The sequence below is a fragment of the Colossoma macropomum genome, unplaced genomic scaffold, assembly GCF_904425465.1.
Source record: "Colossoma macropomum unplaced genomic scaffold, Colossoma_macropomum, whole genome shotgun sequence".
NCBI classification, from domain to species: Eukaryota; Metazoa; Chordata; class Actinopteri; order Characiformes; family Serrasalmidae; genus Colossoma; species Colossoma macropomum.
Window position 1 is genome coordinate 24,875,001 of NW_023494788.1, and position 14,406 is coordinate 24,889,406.

At 39.8% G+C, this 14,406-nt stretch overlaps 1 protein-coding gene across 4 annotated transcripts in view; it reads right to left on the bottom strand.

The window, feature by feature from the left end:
- The window catches only part of limch1b (LIM and calponin homology domains 1b), a 106,228-nt gene that overhangs the window by 25,323 nt on the left and 66,499 nt on the right, over positions 1-14,406 (bottom strand). For all 4 annotated transcript variants that reach the window (XM_036568893.1, XM_036568894.1, XM_036568892.1 and 1 more), the window contains 5 exons: positions 13,053-13,079; positions 7,642-7,768; positions 5,844-5,998; positions 3,998-4,421; positions 591-950 (listed from right to left, as the gene is read on the bottom strand). In XM_036568893.1, the coding sequence (XP_036424786.1) occupies positions 591-950; positions 3,998-4,421; positions 5,844-5,998; positions 7,642-7,768; positions 13,053-13,079 (1,093 nt within the window). The remainder of the gene's footprint in view (positions 1-590; positions 951-3,997; positions 4,422-5,843; positions 5,999-7,641; positions 7,769-13,052; positions 13,080-14,406) is intronic.

The window sequence follows — 14,406 nt, forward strand, 5'->3', positions numbered from 1 at the left end:
ATACATGTCTTTGAATAGTGACGATATATATCGCTGAAAAAAAAAACTCTCCAAAATGGTAACTTTACAGGAGACGTGAAAAACCTTCTATACTTTTAATGTAAGTCAATGGAACCAGACGTCTTTCCAAGTCATTTTTGGCCGTTTCTTTTGGTCCATTCTTCATGAAATTTACATACAACATAAAGGGCAACAGGTATTTTCAGATGTCAAAAACTGAAAAATTATATATCTCAATTATACATATGGCAATTATACATATGGAACATGGATCATAGTATTATTACTACAATAATTTATACAGTTGTATGCAGAAGTTAGGGCACAATTACTGTTTACTTGCTAAATTGAACCCACTGGAGAAAAACACAAAACACAGCCTGTACAAAAGCTATGGCACATTATATTTTATAATATATATCACAGGATGTTCCCTGTAGAGGATGTGTTAACTTATTTAAGAAAATCAACAAAACACGTAATTTGACTGGGGGTCCGTACTTTAAGGGCTCCCATATGATCTCATGTCCTATAAAATGTCTCAATGCGCTTATGTATGCATGTATGTGAGCATGTGTGTGTGTGCAGACCGTGGGGAAGGAGGTGGGTCGGCTGGGCGTCTGTTCTTTCTGTGTTTCCTCTTCCTCCTGGCTCTGTGCTTCTGGCGCCATGCCACACTGTCCCGCTGCCTCCGAGTCCACTCTGTCCACACACTCTGGCTCAGGAGTGTGTGTCAGTGCGTGTGAGGCTGTGTGTTTGTCTGAAGACTGAGATTCTGAGGTGGGCTGTTCTGTGCTGTCTGAGTCTGTGTTCTGGGAAGGAGATGGGTAGAACAGCATAGGAGAGGAGTCTTCTTCTGTTTCTCTTTCTCTCTCTGCCTCCCGTTCTCGCTCCTCTCTGGCACTGCGGTCGTCGTCCGTTTCGCCGTTCACTCGCTCCATTTCATCCCACTGAAAAGAGACAAAGACAAAGGCTGACATTACAACATCTTCAGGCTCACAAGGCCACAACCAAGTAAACATTCACCACATAAATTAAAGCCAGGCTTGTTACCCACTGAAAGTGATCAGAACAGAGTAAACGTCTGCATGAATTACAGTCCTGTGTGAATGTATGTAGGCTGTAAAGAGAGTGTTTCGTCACGGCTGAGACTTTTTGTACCCGCGGAGTCATTTCACACAGAGAAAGCCCCCCTCACACACACATTCACAGAGAACACAGAACACTGTCACCTATTCACCATGCTTCCTCCCACTCCACACACTACCCATAGCACCCAGTAGGGGGCTCCATAAACCTGCACATTTCTGTTTGAAGACACTTCTGACAGTATTCCGGCTCCTCCAGCTAAAACTCATGCACTGGCAACCTATAATCATGATTTAAAAGGCCAATATACTACATTTTTCTTGCAGTTTACATTTTTCCCTGAGGTCTGCTTACAATACTTCTGTGTTTTATGAACAAGAAACAACTATAACTCATTTCTACATGACTATTTTCCAACCTCTCTTTATTAAACTGGGTGTTTTTACTACTGGGATTTTAAGGCTGGCTTTACAGAGTTAAACATTTAGTTGCTCGAAACCGATATGAAACTAAATTGCAATCGATTGACAATAAATTGAAACTCAGCTGCAACAGTTGCATCCATCTCAACTTTGTGAAACAAAGCCAATCAAAATGCAGATAATGTATAACATGATCATGTCTAGTTTTTGAAAGTTTTTCATTCTGACTACAAACATGAGTTTCTTGAATCTAACGTTTCTGTAACAGGTGGCTACAGGAAAAAAAACATGGTAATGATAACTGGAAAAATTACACGAAGATGATAAAAATGCTGTACATATGTAAAGAACACACAGTGAGAAAATTTGATCTAATGGATTAATCAAATGTGTTGCATGCAACTTTGAACTGCTTTGTGTAACTTGCAGGTTGCACGAAATAATGGTGCATGTAACACACAGCAAGCTACTAGCTGCATTAAAGTTCCACTGTGTACAGCCAACCTAAAGCGCTGTTCAGAAGGTATTCGTTTTACAGTGGTAGGTAAAACTGGCATTTCTCATCTGCCATGTCAGTCAGTACTTCAAAAATGAGGCTTAGAAATAGATCCAGGTTATATCAATCCTAAGTGAATCTACATGTAGATGAAAACGTGACTATATTCTATGGAAAAGGAGTTTTGAAGGGCCCATAGAAATGTTTACACGTCTTCTCTGTGGCTAAAATCAGGCCAATATGAACTGCCCTACCTAAAGTGTCCCAGGCTACACATTAAAATGTACAAACTACAGGAAAAGGTTTGATTGGATGTGGTGATGTTGAGTGTTGGCTGAGAATTCACAGCTAATTAGAAAACTAATGACGCTGCGTTCGTTTCAGCAACACAGGTTAGAGTAAATGGAACATTGGCTAAATTAAATGTTTTGACATGTTTTCTACTTTTTCTGGAGTGCGTCAATCAAGTAGCCCCTCCCATCTCTGCCATGTATACTGAAATTTCCGAATAGTACTTAAGACTGATAAATGTAAATGAGATTTCATGTATATTTGAATATTCCATAAGTGACATTTTGGATCTATTCAGATATTTAGTTCAGTTGGCTGACATTAACTTATTGCTATTTTTACTCATAAGTTAATACACGAACTGATGCACTGGTGCTAGAAGGCTAACAAATGGTTAGTACGAAGGTTAATTTAGCAGCAAACAGAGGCACATTAAAAAATAGTCTTTAATATAAATAGTTCATAATATTTTATGAATGTTGACAAACCTTTGTTTTCCTTTTCAGCTTTAGCAGAAAAAAATGTTTGATGATGCATGAATTGTTGCAAAAACCTACTTTGGACTCTGGCGTCTGAACCTTGTTTTGGTGTTTGTTGGTCCTTTTTCTCTTTGGCTTGAACAACGATACATTCATTATTTCCAAAAACAATCAGAAAAGTGGACTCATCAGACCACAGAACACGCTTCCACTTTGCCTCAGTCAATCTCAGATGAGCTTTAGCCCAGAGAAGTCAGCGGCGTTTCTTAATGTGGTAGAGTCTTGCATTTGTAGAGGTAGAGACAAACTGTGTTAACAGACATAGGATTTCCCAGGTATTCCATAGCCTATGTGGTTATATTCAGTACAGAAGCATGGCGGTTTTTAATGTAAAGCCATCTGAGGGATCGAGGGTCACAGGCATTCAACATTTTTGCTGAGAAATAATGTTCTTAAACCGTTGGACTTTTCATTCACACAACTTTTTGCAATGTGGCAACTGAGCTTTTCGTGAATGCTCCTTTTATGCCCAATCGTGACTGTATTATCTGTTATCTATTCACCTGTTTACTTGTGGAAAGGTGTAAAGTTCCAGAACAGGTGTTTTTGATCATTCCACAAACTTCCAGGTCTTACTCTGCCCTGTCCCAACTTTTTTTGGAATGTGTTGCAAGCACCTAATTTGGAATCAGCATATATTTAAAAAAATCAATAATGTTGATAAGGTAAAATATTAAATATCTCTATGTGCTGTTTTCAATTAAATACCTGTAAAATCTCTGCTTTTATTTGCATTTTACCTACTTTTTTTAAATTGAGGTTATACATTAAATTAGAGATGGAAACATCAAATACAATTTACAGCATTATGTAATGCATTTTTATCACTAAAAGTTGATGTAAACAAGCTTCTGGGCAGCAACAAATCACATTTTCTCTATGCATTTTTTTTTAATGAAAACTCGTCTAAGCGGCTTATCCTCCTGGGTGTCGGAGGTGCCGGAGCCTATCCCAGCGGTTATTGGGATGAAGGCCGGCAGGAGAATCACCAGTAGCAAAACAAATAAATGTTTACAAACAAATAACTACCTGGAAGTAGTTAAAAAGCGGGCTAACCTTTTTGAATTTTGCACATTATTACTTTTATCTCTTGAAAACAGACTTATGGTCTGCAACGTATTTGTGATAATTTCATCTCTATTTAAACAGGAACTTTGTACCTTGGACGATCTCGCCTCAGCACTGGCCGCTCTGCCATGGCCGAATGGTTTAGGGGCGAGTAAAGGTGCGCTCCGCTCCAAACGGGAGGCTCGTGAACTTCTGCTTGTGTCCCAATGACCTGCTCCGTATCCTGTTACTCGGGCCTCAACAGTGGCGGTGAATTTGGGTGCAGGCAGGGACTGCTGGCGCAGGTACTGCAGAGGGCTGGACGAGGAGTCGAAGGGGTCAGGAGTGGTGGGGGAGGAGGAAAGGCGTGTGGGGTCAGCAGATACACTGCGCTCCAACAGCTTGGGCAGTTTAAGGCGTTCCATTATAGCCTCGCTGATGGTGAAGCGCTGGGCGTAACGCTCCAGCACCGCAGCCGCCTCCTCCGGAGTTTTAGCCTTCAGGTAGGCCTCATGAAGCTCCCGCTCTCGCCGCTCCCTTACAGAGAGAAACAGAGAGACAGAAAGGTTAGCTAGTTACACATCTATCTTCACCTTTTTTGGTCTCTTTATTTATCTGTATATTACACCCAGTGTAAAGATTTATACAATGCAATTAATGCTTACAGATACACTGGTCAGCCAAAACATTATGACCTATTATGCCAATTGTGGTGTTGGTCCTCCACATGCTACCAAAACAGCTCCGACCCACTGAAAAATGACATATGAAGGCGCCCCGTGGTATCTGGGATCAACATGTCAGCACATCCTTTAAGTCTAGAGGGTTGCAAAGTGGAGCCGTTCTGATCAAACTTCTTGTTCTAGCACATCCCACAGATGCTCGATCAGATTGAGATCTGGGGACTCTGGAGGCCAGTGCAACACCTTGAACCCTTCCTCATGTTCCTCAAATCATTCCAGAAGAATGTGTAGCCACTGATAAACTGGCCATATTTCAGTTATTCATCAGCCACAACATTAACACTGCAGGCTGAAACCATCCACACATGGAAATACAGATATAATGTATATACACACAGACTCTCTTTAATAACAGAAACATAAAAGTAAGCCAAAAACATTATTTCCACTTATTTCCAACCAAAGCCACTTTAACACAGATCAAGTCGTACTTATGACCTCCGAAGTCGTAAGTAGGAGCTTCCGAGGAGGACTTGAAGGCAGCAGTATTGCTCAGTGGTCCAGTTCTGATGCTTACATGCACATTAAAAGGCGTTTTCAACAATGGACCGTGGGTTAACATGGGCACTTCGACAGGTCTGCAACCCCGTATACAGCAGGGTGCAATTCCTCCAGTAATTATCATTAAAAAAAATTGTGACTTGTGCTATTGTGGCTCTCCTCTTGGTTCAGACCAGATGGGATAGTGTTCATTGTCCTCGCACATTGATGAGCCCAACACCCTGTTGCCGGTTCGTTGATTATCCTTCCTCGGACCACCATTGGTAGGTACTCACCACTGCTGACTGGGAGGCCTCACAAGCCTTGCTGTTTCAGAGATGCTCCAAACTCACTCATCTGACCATAACATCTTGGCACTTGACAAAGTCGCTCAGCTCTTCACGCCGGCCCATTTCTCCCACATCCAACACGTCGACTACGAAAACCGACTGTTCGCTAAACGTCTATCTCAGACCTCGACATGAGCCGCTGTTATGAACTACTCAATGTTATTCGCCTCATCTGTGAGAGGTCAAAATGTTTTGGCTCATCTGCGTATCCGCAAAAGTCTTTGGCCTAATCTGTGACTGCTAAAATTAAGCTCCAGTACTTTGTAAAAAACTTCATCATCCACTGACATCATCCTCTATTCTGCAGTGATGAAGGGTAAAGGTCAGTAATAAGCTAAAAACTTGAAGCTAAAGAAAGGTCAGAAAATGTGGACCGACAGACATACTTGTCCTCCACAATCTCCCTGTAGGTCTTTATACTCTTCCGCCTCTGTGAGCCTTCGTCTTTGTTCAGCAGTCGCTCCATCATCTTCCTCTCCTCCTCTTTCTTTATCAGGTCCTGAGACACACTCCTCCTGCGACTCTTCCACCGTGCCAGATCCTGAAAATAGAAACAGACCACAAATATACCGGCATATATTTTACATACAGCACCTAGCATTCACTACCATATGTACTGTGTACAGTAATCATGCCAAGTTATTGCTCTCATGAATCAAAGACACTGAACATTTTGCTGTCTTCCCTCTAATAAGACTATTGTGCATCATCTCCGACTTCAAGCTTTGGAAAATTCTGTTCAAACATGGTGTTTTTACATACTCATCCTGGTCAGGTGCAGCACTGAGCCCAGCATGCTGAAGGATCCCGCCATAGCACTAGGGCTCATATGGACTACAGCAGTGTTCTTCAAACCAGTGCCCTCCCATTCATAACATTTTAGTGTAATAACTTTGTGATGTAGCTTTTAGAAGCATTAAATTCTTCAGATGTCTGGTTCCCATCACCACCACTGTGTCAGCTTCTCTGGAAGGGAGCATTTTCCATCAACCCATTCTGAATGACTGACTGGTCATTCTCTAAGTGTGACGTTGAGACATTAATAGCTGGTACTGTGTCTAACGTTAAACAAAATAGTGACATCTGAGCTATAAACAGAAATATTTCAAAATCAAAGAGGATAAATTTGTGCAGTAAAGACAAAGTAGTGCAAAGCCAAGAAATTATCATTCGGTATTGCGTGAAATCATACACCTAAAACAAAAATAAATCTCTAAATCAACTGCGTGATCAGGAATTCCATTGATGGTTAAGATATGAACAAAGTCATTCAGAGTGGTTTGATGTGAAATGCTTTGTTCTAGAGAATCTTGCTGGTGGTCATAGGAACCAGATGTCTGAAGCTCTAAATGCCTCCTTTATAGAAAGTTATTAAATGAAATGGTTGCAAATCCGCTGCTGATATCTAAAACAATCGTTTTGAGAAGGTTTCGGGTTTTTTTTGTGTATTCATGATGGAGAGCTGCATTCGGGGTGTTGTAAAACAATACTGTCCTGCCAAAATAGTCTTTTTTAGGATTTATCACTATTTTAGCAGCATCACCATCATTTTCTACAATGAACCATTTCACATCAAACCACTCTGCATGACTCTGTTTATATCTTAACACCTGAAATCTAGACACATTTTGATAATTCCCTTTTAAGAACGCTATAAACAAATGCTAAACAACTTGTCTTCTCTTACATCCTCGCCCAGGGATCCACCTCCCTGCCTGCAGAGGTCGCTCTCACTTCAGCTTTAGTCTGATCACTACATACCTGACTGTTTTTAGTCATCTATTTCCCTATTTATAGCCTGTGAATTCCCATGTTATTTGCAAAGTCTTTTTAGAGAGTTTCTCTGTCAATTCTGAGCCTTATTTTTTCTTATGAGCCGCTGGATTTTGACACTTGCCTATATTTCTCGGTTTTTGAGTTTTGGATGATATCTTGGATTTTGTCGTACAGAACTTGAGATTTTTTCTCTTTTTTTTACCGGGACTGTCTTTGGCTTATGATCTTTGAAGTTACCCAGTTTGTAAATAAAGATTGTTTACACCTGCTTCTCTTCTTCAGCGTTGCATCTTCCTTTATTTTGTTTTTTATTCATAAAAAAAAAGCATATTCTTGCTGGAATTACAATTTGTTTAAAAACGCAGATATTTGATTAGCAAAACTGGTATTCCTAATATGGTCACTCACATCCTGCCAGTGGCTCTCCTCTTCCTTCATCCGGGTATACTGGCCATGTATCAGCTCATGACGGGCCTGACTGTGGGGTGGAAGCATGGGGTCTTCTTCACTCCTCATGTCAATCATACTCATACTCCTAAAACGAAGACAAAGAGGGTGAGCACACGATTCACTTGAATCACTGCATTCAGACAGATACGTTCCATTCTGAGCACGTTTGAGAAGGAACAGACTGACTGGAACTTCAGAAAAGCATGGATGAGTGTTGTGTATAAAGAATTAGCCATGCCTTTCATTTAGGCCATGCAGCTTGAGCAGCGCAAGAGAAATAACCACGAAGAGGTACATTGAAATGCAGCAGCAGTAAGTCTTGTATCAAAGTCGCAAGCTGGTTTCCAGGTATAATACATATAATACGCGTACATAAAGATTAAAATCGTTACTGACAAAATATCATATGCTGTTTAAGCCACCATCACCCTTTGTTACCGCTCAACAGCTCTGAAGGTATAAACTCTCAAGCCCAAGTTTAATTAATACCCAAGACCAACAACAGAGTCTGGCTGCAGACATGCACTCTCAGACAGATGCACTCTCAGCCCCAGTGACGTCACGTGCACATGCACTCTCTGCCATAATGGCAGGAGCGACCCAACAGCGCGGTAACACTTGGCTGCTTTGGCTTAGCGATATCATCACTTAATCCATTTTTCGTCCATAACACAGCTAGAGAGTTACATATAATGTATCTCCCTGTTGAAAAAAAATCATAGAACCCATTAAAAGTGTCTGTTGGTTCCTGGTGGTGTCCAGTAGTCGTTAATGGTATTCTGTGTTTTCCTGATGGGTTGATATCAGTGTAAAAGAGTCCAATCATTTAATCAGTTGTTTTAGGACTGATTCCAGATAGATTTGATCGTTTCCTAATGGTCTCAAGCCCATTCCCTTTAGGAAGCAAAACCATCAAGTTTTATTCCTAACGGTTCTAAACATCTTCAGCATGGCTTTCGTGAGTTTCAGCGGTGGTCTGATTTTTTCTGCGAATGAACCCCACATTCATGTCTGATCATTGTGGTTTTATTTTGAAAGTTTTTTATATTTGATTACCTTATTATCAGTACGACAATGTTAGTATATGTTCAGTGTAGCTCTTCTTGCCAAACAGTACGTGATTCGCTGTTTTTCCTCATAAAACCGACAAAAACACTGTCGTGGCAGAGCAGCAATGACGTCATCAATAGGCTGGCGGTGCATGTCAGGCTGAGAGTGCAGGTCTGCAGCCAGACCTTCTCAAGACCAAAACAAACTGGATTCAGAGACGAGTTAGTGAGGGTGTAGAGAAAGCCTGGTTCAAAATCAAAGCCGTGTGAATCCTGCTCAAGGTTTATGGTGTACCACACAGGATACAGCACACTGGAAAGATCATCGTGAAGCAAAATGGACATTCTACAGATATCTTTTAGCTACTCAATCATAAAGGGCTTGAAGTTCTCTTTTTTTTATTTTTCATCCACGTGAATCATGCACCAGTTGCATGTCATGTAATTAAACAGCAATGTTTAGAAAATTACCTTTCAAAGCTCCTCTATATAAGATATGGGGATTTGGAGACCTCTCTGGTGGAAATGTGTAATGTGTAAAAGTGTGTAACATGTGGAAGAACATTTCATAACGTAGGCTGTGCCCCAGACCCCAATGAGTGGATGAATCTATGATTGTGAGTGCGCTGAAAAAGTATTAAAAGAGAGCTCGGTCAAAACGTGGTGAAGGACCTGTCCTCTGAGGATGTTAGTGAACTGTCTACTGTTATCATATCTTCATCAGTATAATGCTGAATTTTTTTGCTTTCGAGACCTAAAATGTTGAGCCGGATGTTTGATCTTGTGTGCGTGATGTTAATATATTTGACAGGGGCCAAAAAACCCAACACTCTGACTTTTAAATATTTATTTCAGGCTTTACAGAGTGACTGGCAGCAGCATATTTTAGCATATTTGTTTTTTTTTTATAATAGATTGTAAAAGGCCAGGTCCCTAGGCAGTTTCTGGTCTAATGTAAAAAGAAAATTAGGTGAAATAAACATTAGGATGTAACTAGGCCAGCAATGTAAGCTGAGGCAATCAGATGATTTGCATATGTTTATCTTTATCGGTGAATGGAATCATGTGATAAGGCTTTTGAACTGAAACTCCAGGACTTTTTCAGCACGTTAAATGATGGGTATGATTGGTATAATACTCTTTTTTGTGGTCTTGTTTGCGGTTTATACAGGGTGATTCAAAAAGATTCATTCTCAAAGCGCCATATTTTTTACAACCGTGAGGCGCTGAGGAACCAATCACAATCCAATTGAAAGAGGAGGCAGAGTTTAGAGTTTCTGACTGGCTCCCTTCAGTCTGAGAGGAGATGAGACCCCTGAGCAGAAAGCGTTCTGCGTTCTCCACTTCAATAAGAGTGAATCCGTCATAACTGTGTAACATGATTTTGGTCGGCAGTGAATCTCCAACAGCTCAGAGTGTTCGTCGTTGGTTCCACAACACTGGATGATCTCTGAAATCGCACTGAAAGAGCCGTGAGTGCAGCGACACCCGACATGCTCAATCGAGTATGGGATGAATTTGGCTGTGGCGTTGATGTTGTCTGTACAGCTGGAGGAGGTTCATATTGAGACCTTGTACAATTACATCATAAACTTTATGCTCATTTAAACCATTTACAGTTTACTGCATTGTTCTGTAATGATTTACAAGTGAAATCATTTTTGCTAATCAGATGAATCGTTTTGAATCACCCTGTATTTTGCAATAATAACAACATGATGGTGGCGGTCAGTGGCACTCTAAGCCATTGTGCTGGAGGCATGGTTCAGGGCAAAAGTTGTGAAAAAAAAAAATTGTTGTGTTCCAGGTGAAGTAGCCTTTAGACAGTAACATAGTTTTATCATAATGCATGTGCTTCAAAGTCCAATAAGTGATCATCTGCATCAGTACTGTAAAACAAAACCAGATGGCAGACATTTGTGGTTGTTTTATGAACTCAGTACAGTGTTTAACTGGTGTTGACAGGCCTTCAAAGAAAAGTACCAGATCTTATTGTCTGTAACTGTGAAGTTCAGCAAACAGACCAACCCAGCTTGGTTTTATGGTTTGTCTTGAGGCTAAGAACAGTTTCAAGTTTTTCAGTCTGAACAGATGTCCCAATTTTCTGTGCAATGTCTCATTGTTTGAGAGAACACAGTAAAAGTTCAGGACAAACCTAAATTCTAAAAGACATGGAGACACAAGAACAGTTCCTATGTGATTTGTGCATCTTGACAAACTGGTTAAAGAAAAACAGCTCAGTGAAAAATCTAATTTACACATTTTTCCTCCTTAATCCAAATATGGTCGATCAGCCAAGACATGTACGGCGTCTAAACTTTGCTTTAGTTTTGCTAAATAACGCCAGTTATCAGGGTGTAAACTGCATGTCTAAATCATCACACCTACAGACAGACTTATAGACTGTTAGATATACTGACATGACATACAGTAGTACAGTATAACAGAATGCCAAACACTAAACAATTAAAACTGACATGGCACAACTGCTTAATCATCACAGGAGTATGAGTTTGAATCCTGGCGGTGCCGGACCCCTCTGTGGTCAGATACAGGAGAAAACCCTCACAATTAGCGATGACTACATTGAGCGAGGAACTGAATAAAAAACCCACTAAAAATTTAAGCCATCACAGCTTATAAGGAGGTAACCACATTCACTGGAGCTCACTGATTGGTCTGGCAAAATGGATGACCAACGTAACTGACATTATTACAGTGTTTATCTAGCTAGCTTGGTAAATATTTTCAGTGCGTATTTTCAGTTAATGTAAAAATGTTCATATGGAATTCGTCCATCAGATGATTACAAAGTAAATTCTTTTGACTTTATGTTGTGTGTTAAGCAATATTCGATAGGCTACATTCACTATCGTGTTAAGTTTGCATTTAAAATGAAATCGTCTTGCAGGCCAGGAAAACTTGGAGTCCATGAATTGCAAAAAGTTGGGACCCCCAGATCAGGGGGTGGATTTAGTAATTCTGGGGTCCAAGGCAAAAGATACGAATGTGGCCCCCTGAATGCACATTTTTAAATTAGTGACACTAAACTGTCTATACTACAAAAAATATCTTAGCAGTGAAGTCATGTTAAATCTAGCCAATATATCTAATATTTCTCATTTTAAGATTGCTGTAATAATATTACAAGATTAGTTAACTAATTTCTAGAAACTGATTTTATAAGAAATTAGATTTTTTTTAAAGAAATTTTAATATTTTAATATTCTAATAAAATTTAAGAATTTTATTAGAAATTAGAAACAGTAATTTTATTAAATGAAACTGTCTCACTATCTTGGTAGATTTTGCTTGATTTAAGAAATATGCTCAAAACAAGATTTTTGGCAAAGGAGAGATAATTTGGTATACATAAACATAGAAGTGATGAACAGTGACATTCCAGAAAGTAATAAGTAATGTAATTCAATTACAATCTGAGAGAAGTAAATACTAATTTTGAGTATTTACCACAACACTGGGGTCAGGCTGCATTAAAAAACACTACTAAAAAGGATCACTAAATAACAGCTTTTTAAAAATATGTATATACACACTCCTAGAAATAAAGGTACTAAACTGTCACTGGGGCAGTTCCCCTCCTGTCACTGTGGTGGTTCCCTCAAGGGAACATCCCAGTACCTTTAGTCAGGGAACATAACTGTACCATAATCCACTGAAATGATATGTTCTAAGCTGTACTGACTCCACACACCCCGTCTCGTCTCCAGGACTTTATTTTACTGTTCTGTTTTAAAACATTTGGTTATGAAAAGATACAAAATACGAACTTTTCACCTGGAGAAACTTATTTAAGGTTCTCAATCAGACCTCAAAACCACTGTTGTAGCTTTGAGGGAACATTTACACTGTTTGTACCTCGATGAACGAAAAATGTACCTGAACAGAACCTTTTTTTCTAACAGTGTATTTTGGAACAGGCTATTTAACATGAACATGTTCAGTACAGATAATACATATTTCCGTGGCCCTTGGGGGGCAGCTCAGTGCTGTGAAACCTCCATCCAAAATTTCATTCATGTTGTATCATCTCGGCGTTAGCAAGTTTAATAGCAGACACATCAGTCAGACCTGCATAAACAAATGAGTGCAGTGTGCAGCAACAAGCTTCACTGAATCACTCCGTGTCCTGCGCAGTACAGTCGCGTGCCCGTGTGGTTAGGAACATGCTTTTGTGCTGCTTTTAGTGAGCCAAGCTGAGCACATGCAAAAAAGCTTAATATAAGCAAATGCACACAGACACATACAAGAATAGGGCTGTGACGGTGTAAGAAGTGACAGGTTATTAGAGGAACTTACTCAGATACACTAGCTCTGTGGCTGAATCTACAACAGGCCAGACATGGGGAGAAAAAAAAAGGACACACACAGCGGTTTATCATGACATCACTCAACTCAAGTTAACACACTGCAGTATTCAAAATGATTCGGTTTATCAAATAATCCGATTCCTTTGGTGTAACGATACGCCCAGCACTCAGCCTGCGACTCGGTTTACAGCACTAGCTTGACGATTCTACATTCTCACAACTGTTAGAAGAAAATCTGAATGAAGGAAACTGATGACTGTAATAATGAACACCCTGGAGTGTCTTGTTGGTGGGTGCTGACTGTCTCCAAACTTTGGTGTTCAAACAATGTAACTGCATTAGATTTCACAATTAACAGAACGTCCATTCTCCACCATGTACACTGTCGTTTTTTCGAGATCACGATGTTGAAAGCATTGTTACACCCCTGTTACTTGCTGATACGTCAACAAGTCTTTGTTTATAACAAGGGTGGGAAACTGAGAGACAGAGTCCAGCGTTTGGTGATTTTCCTGCTCCAGCACACCTACTAAACCTATGAATGACATCAGGTGTGCTTAAGAGGGAGAAATCACCAAACGGGGCAGGAGTTCCCCACCCCTGATTTAACTTCTGCAGATTTTACAAAAGAAAAAGCATTTGCATGCAGCACCCCAACATTGTGAAACAATCTGAAAATTGTCTGAAAATTTAGATTTCAGATTTCCAAGTGAAACACAGTATCAGGGAGGGTCACTGAGGCAGAGAGGTGGGGGTGGCAGGAAGGGAGATGAATTATGTTCTTTATTTATTTTTAATATTACTTCTTCCCCCACCCGCTAGTGCTCAGTGATGTAACCAAAACTCAGAAGATGTTTCAGAGGTGGGCAAAAGTCCTTAAATTTAGATGGAACAATACAGGAAAGCAAGAATTTTGGGTAACATGTTATACAAACTGGCCCCTAGAAATTGCAACCTAGTCCGAAGGCTGTGTAAACAGGACTACAGCTTTAATTCTAAATTTTATAGTGACAAAAAATATTTAAAGTGCTATAAATTATTTTTATAAGTGTATTATATTTAATTGTCATCATTTTAATACATTATAAAATCAAACCTTTTAATTGGGGTCTATTTAATCATTATTGCTGTTTTTTAAAAAGTACAGGCCCAAACAGCTCAACCCATTCGCATTGAAGTCCCTGCAGATACTGAATAATAAGCATTAGTATGTAATAAGGGGTTATCTTAGCATCAAGGGAAGGTTTATTCATCAGAAAGTAGCAAGATATTAAATAACTACATAAACATTTTAAACAGACGTTGACAAATTGCTGTGTTGTTATTCATAATGATTATGCTTA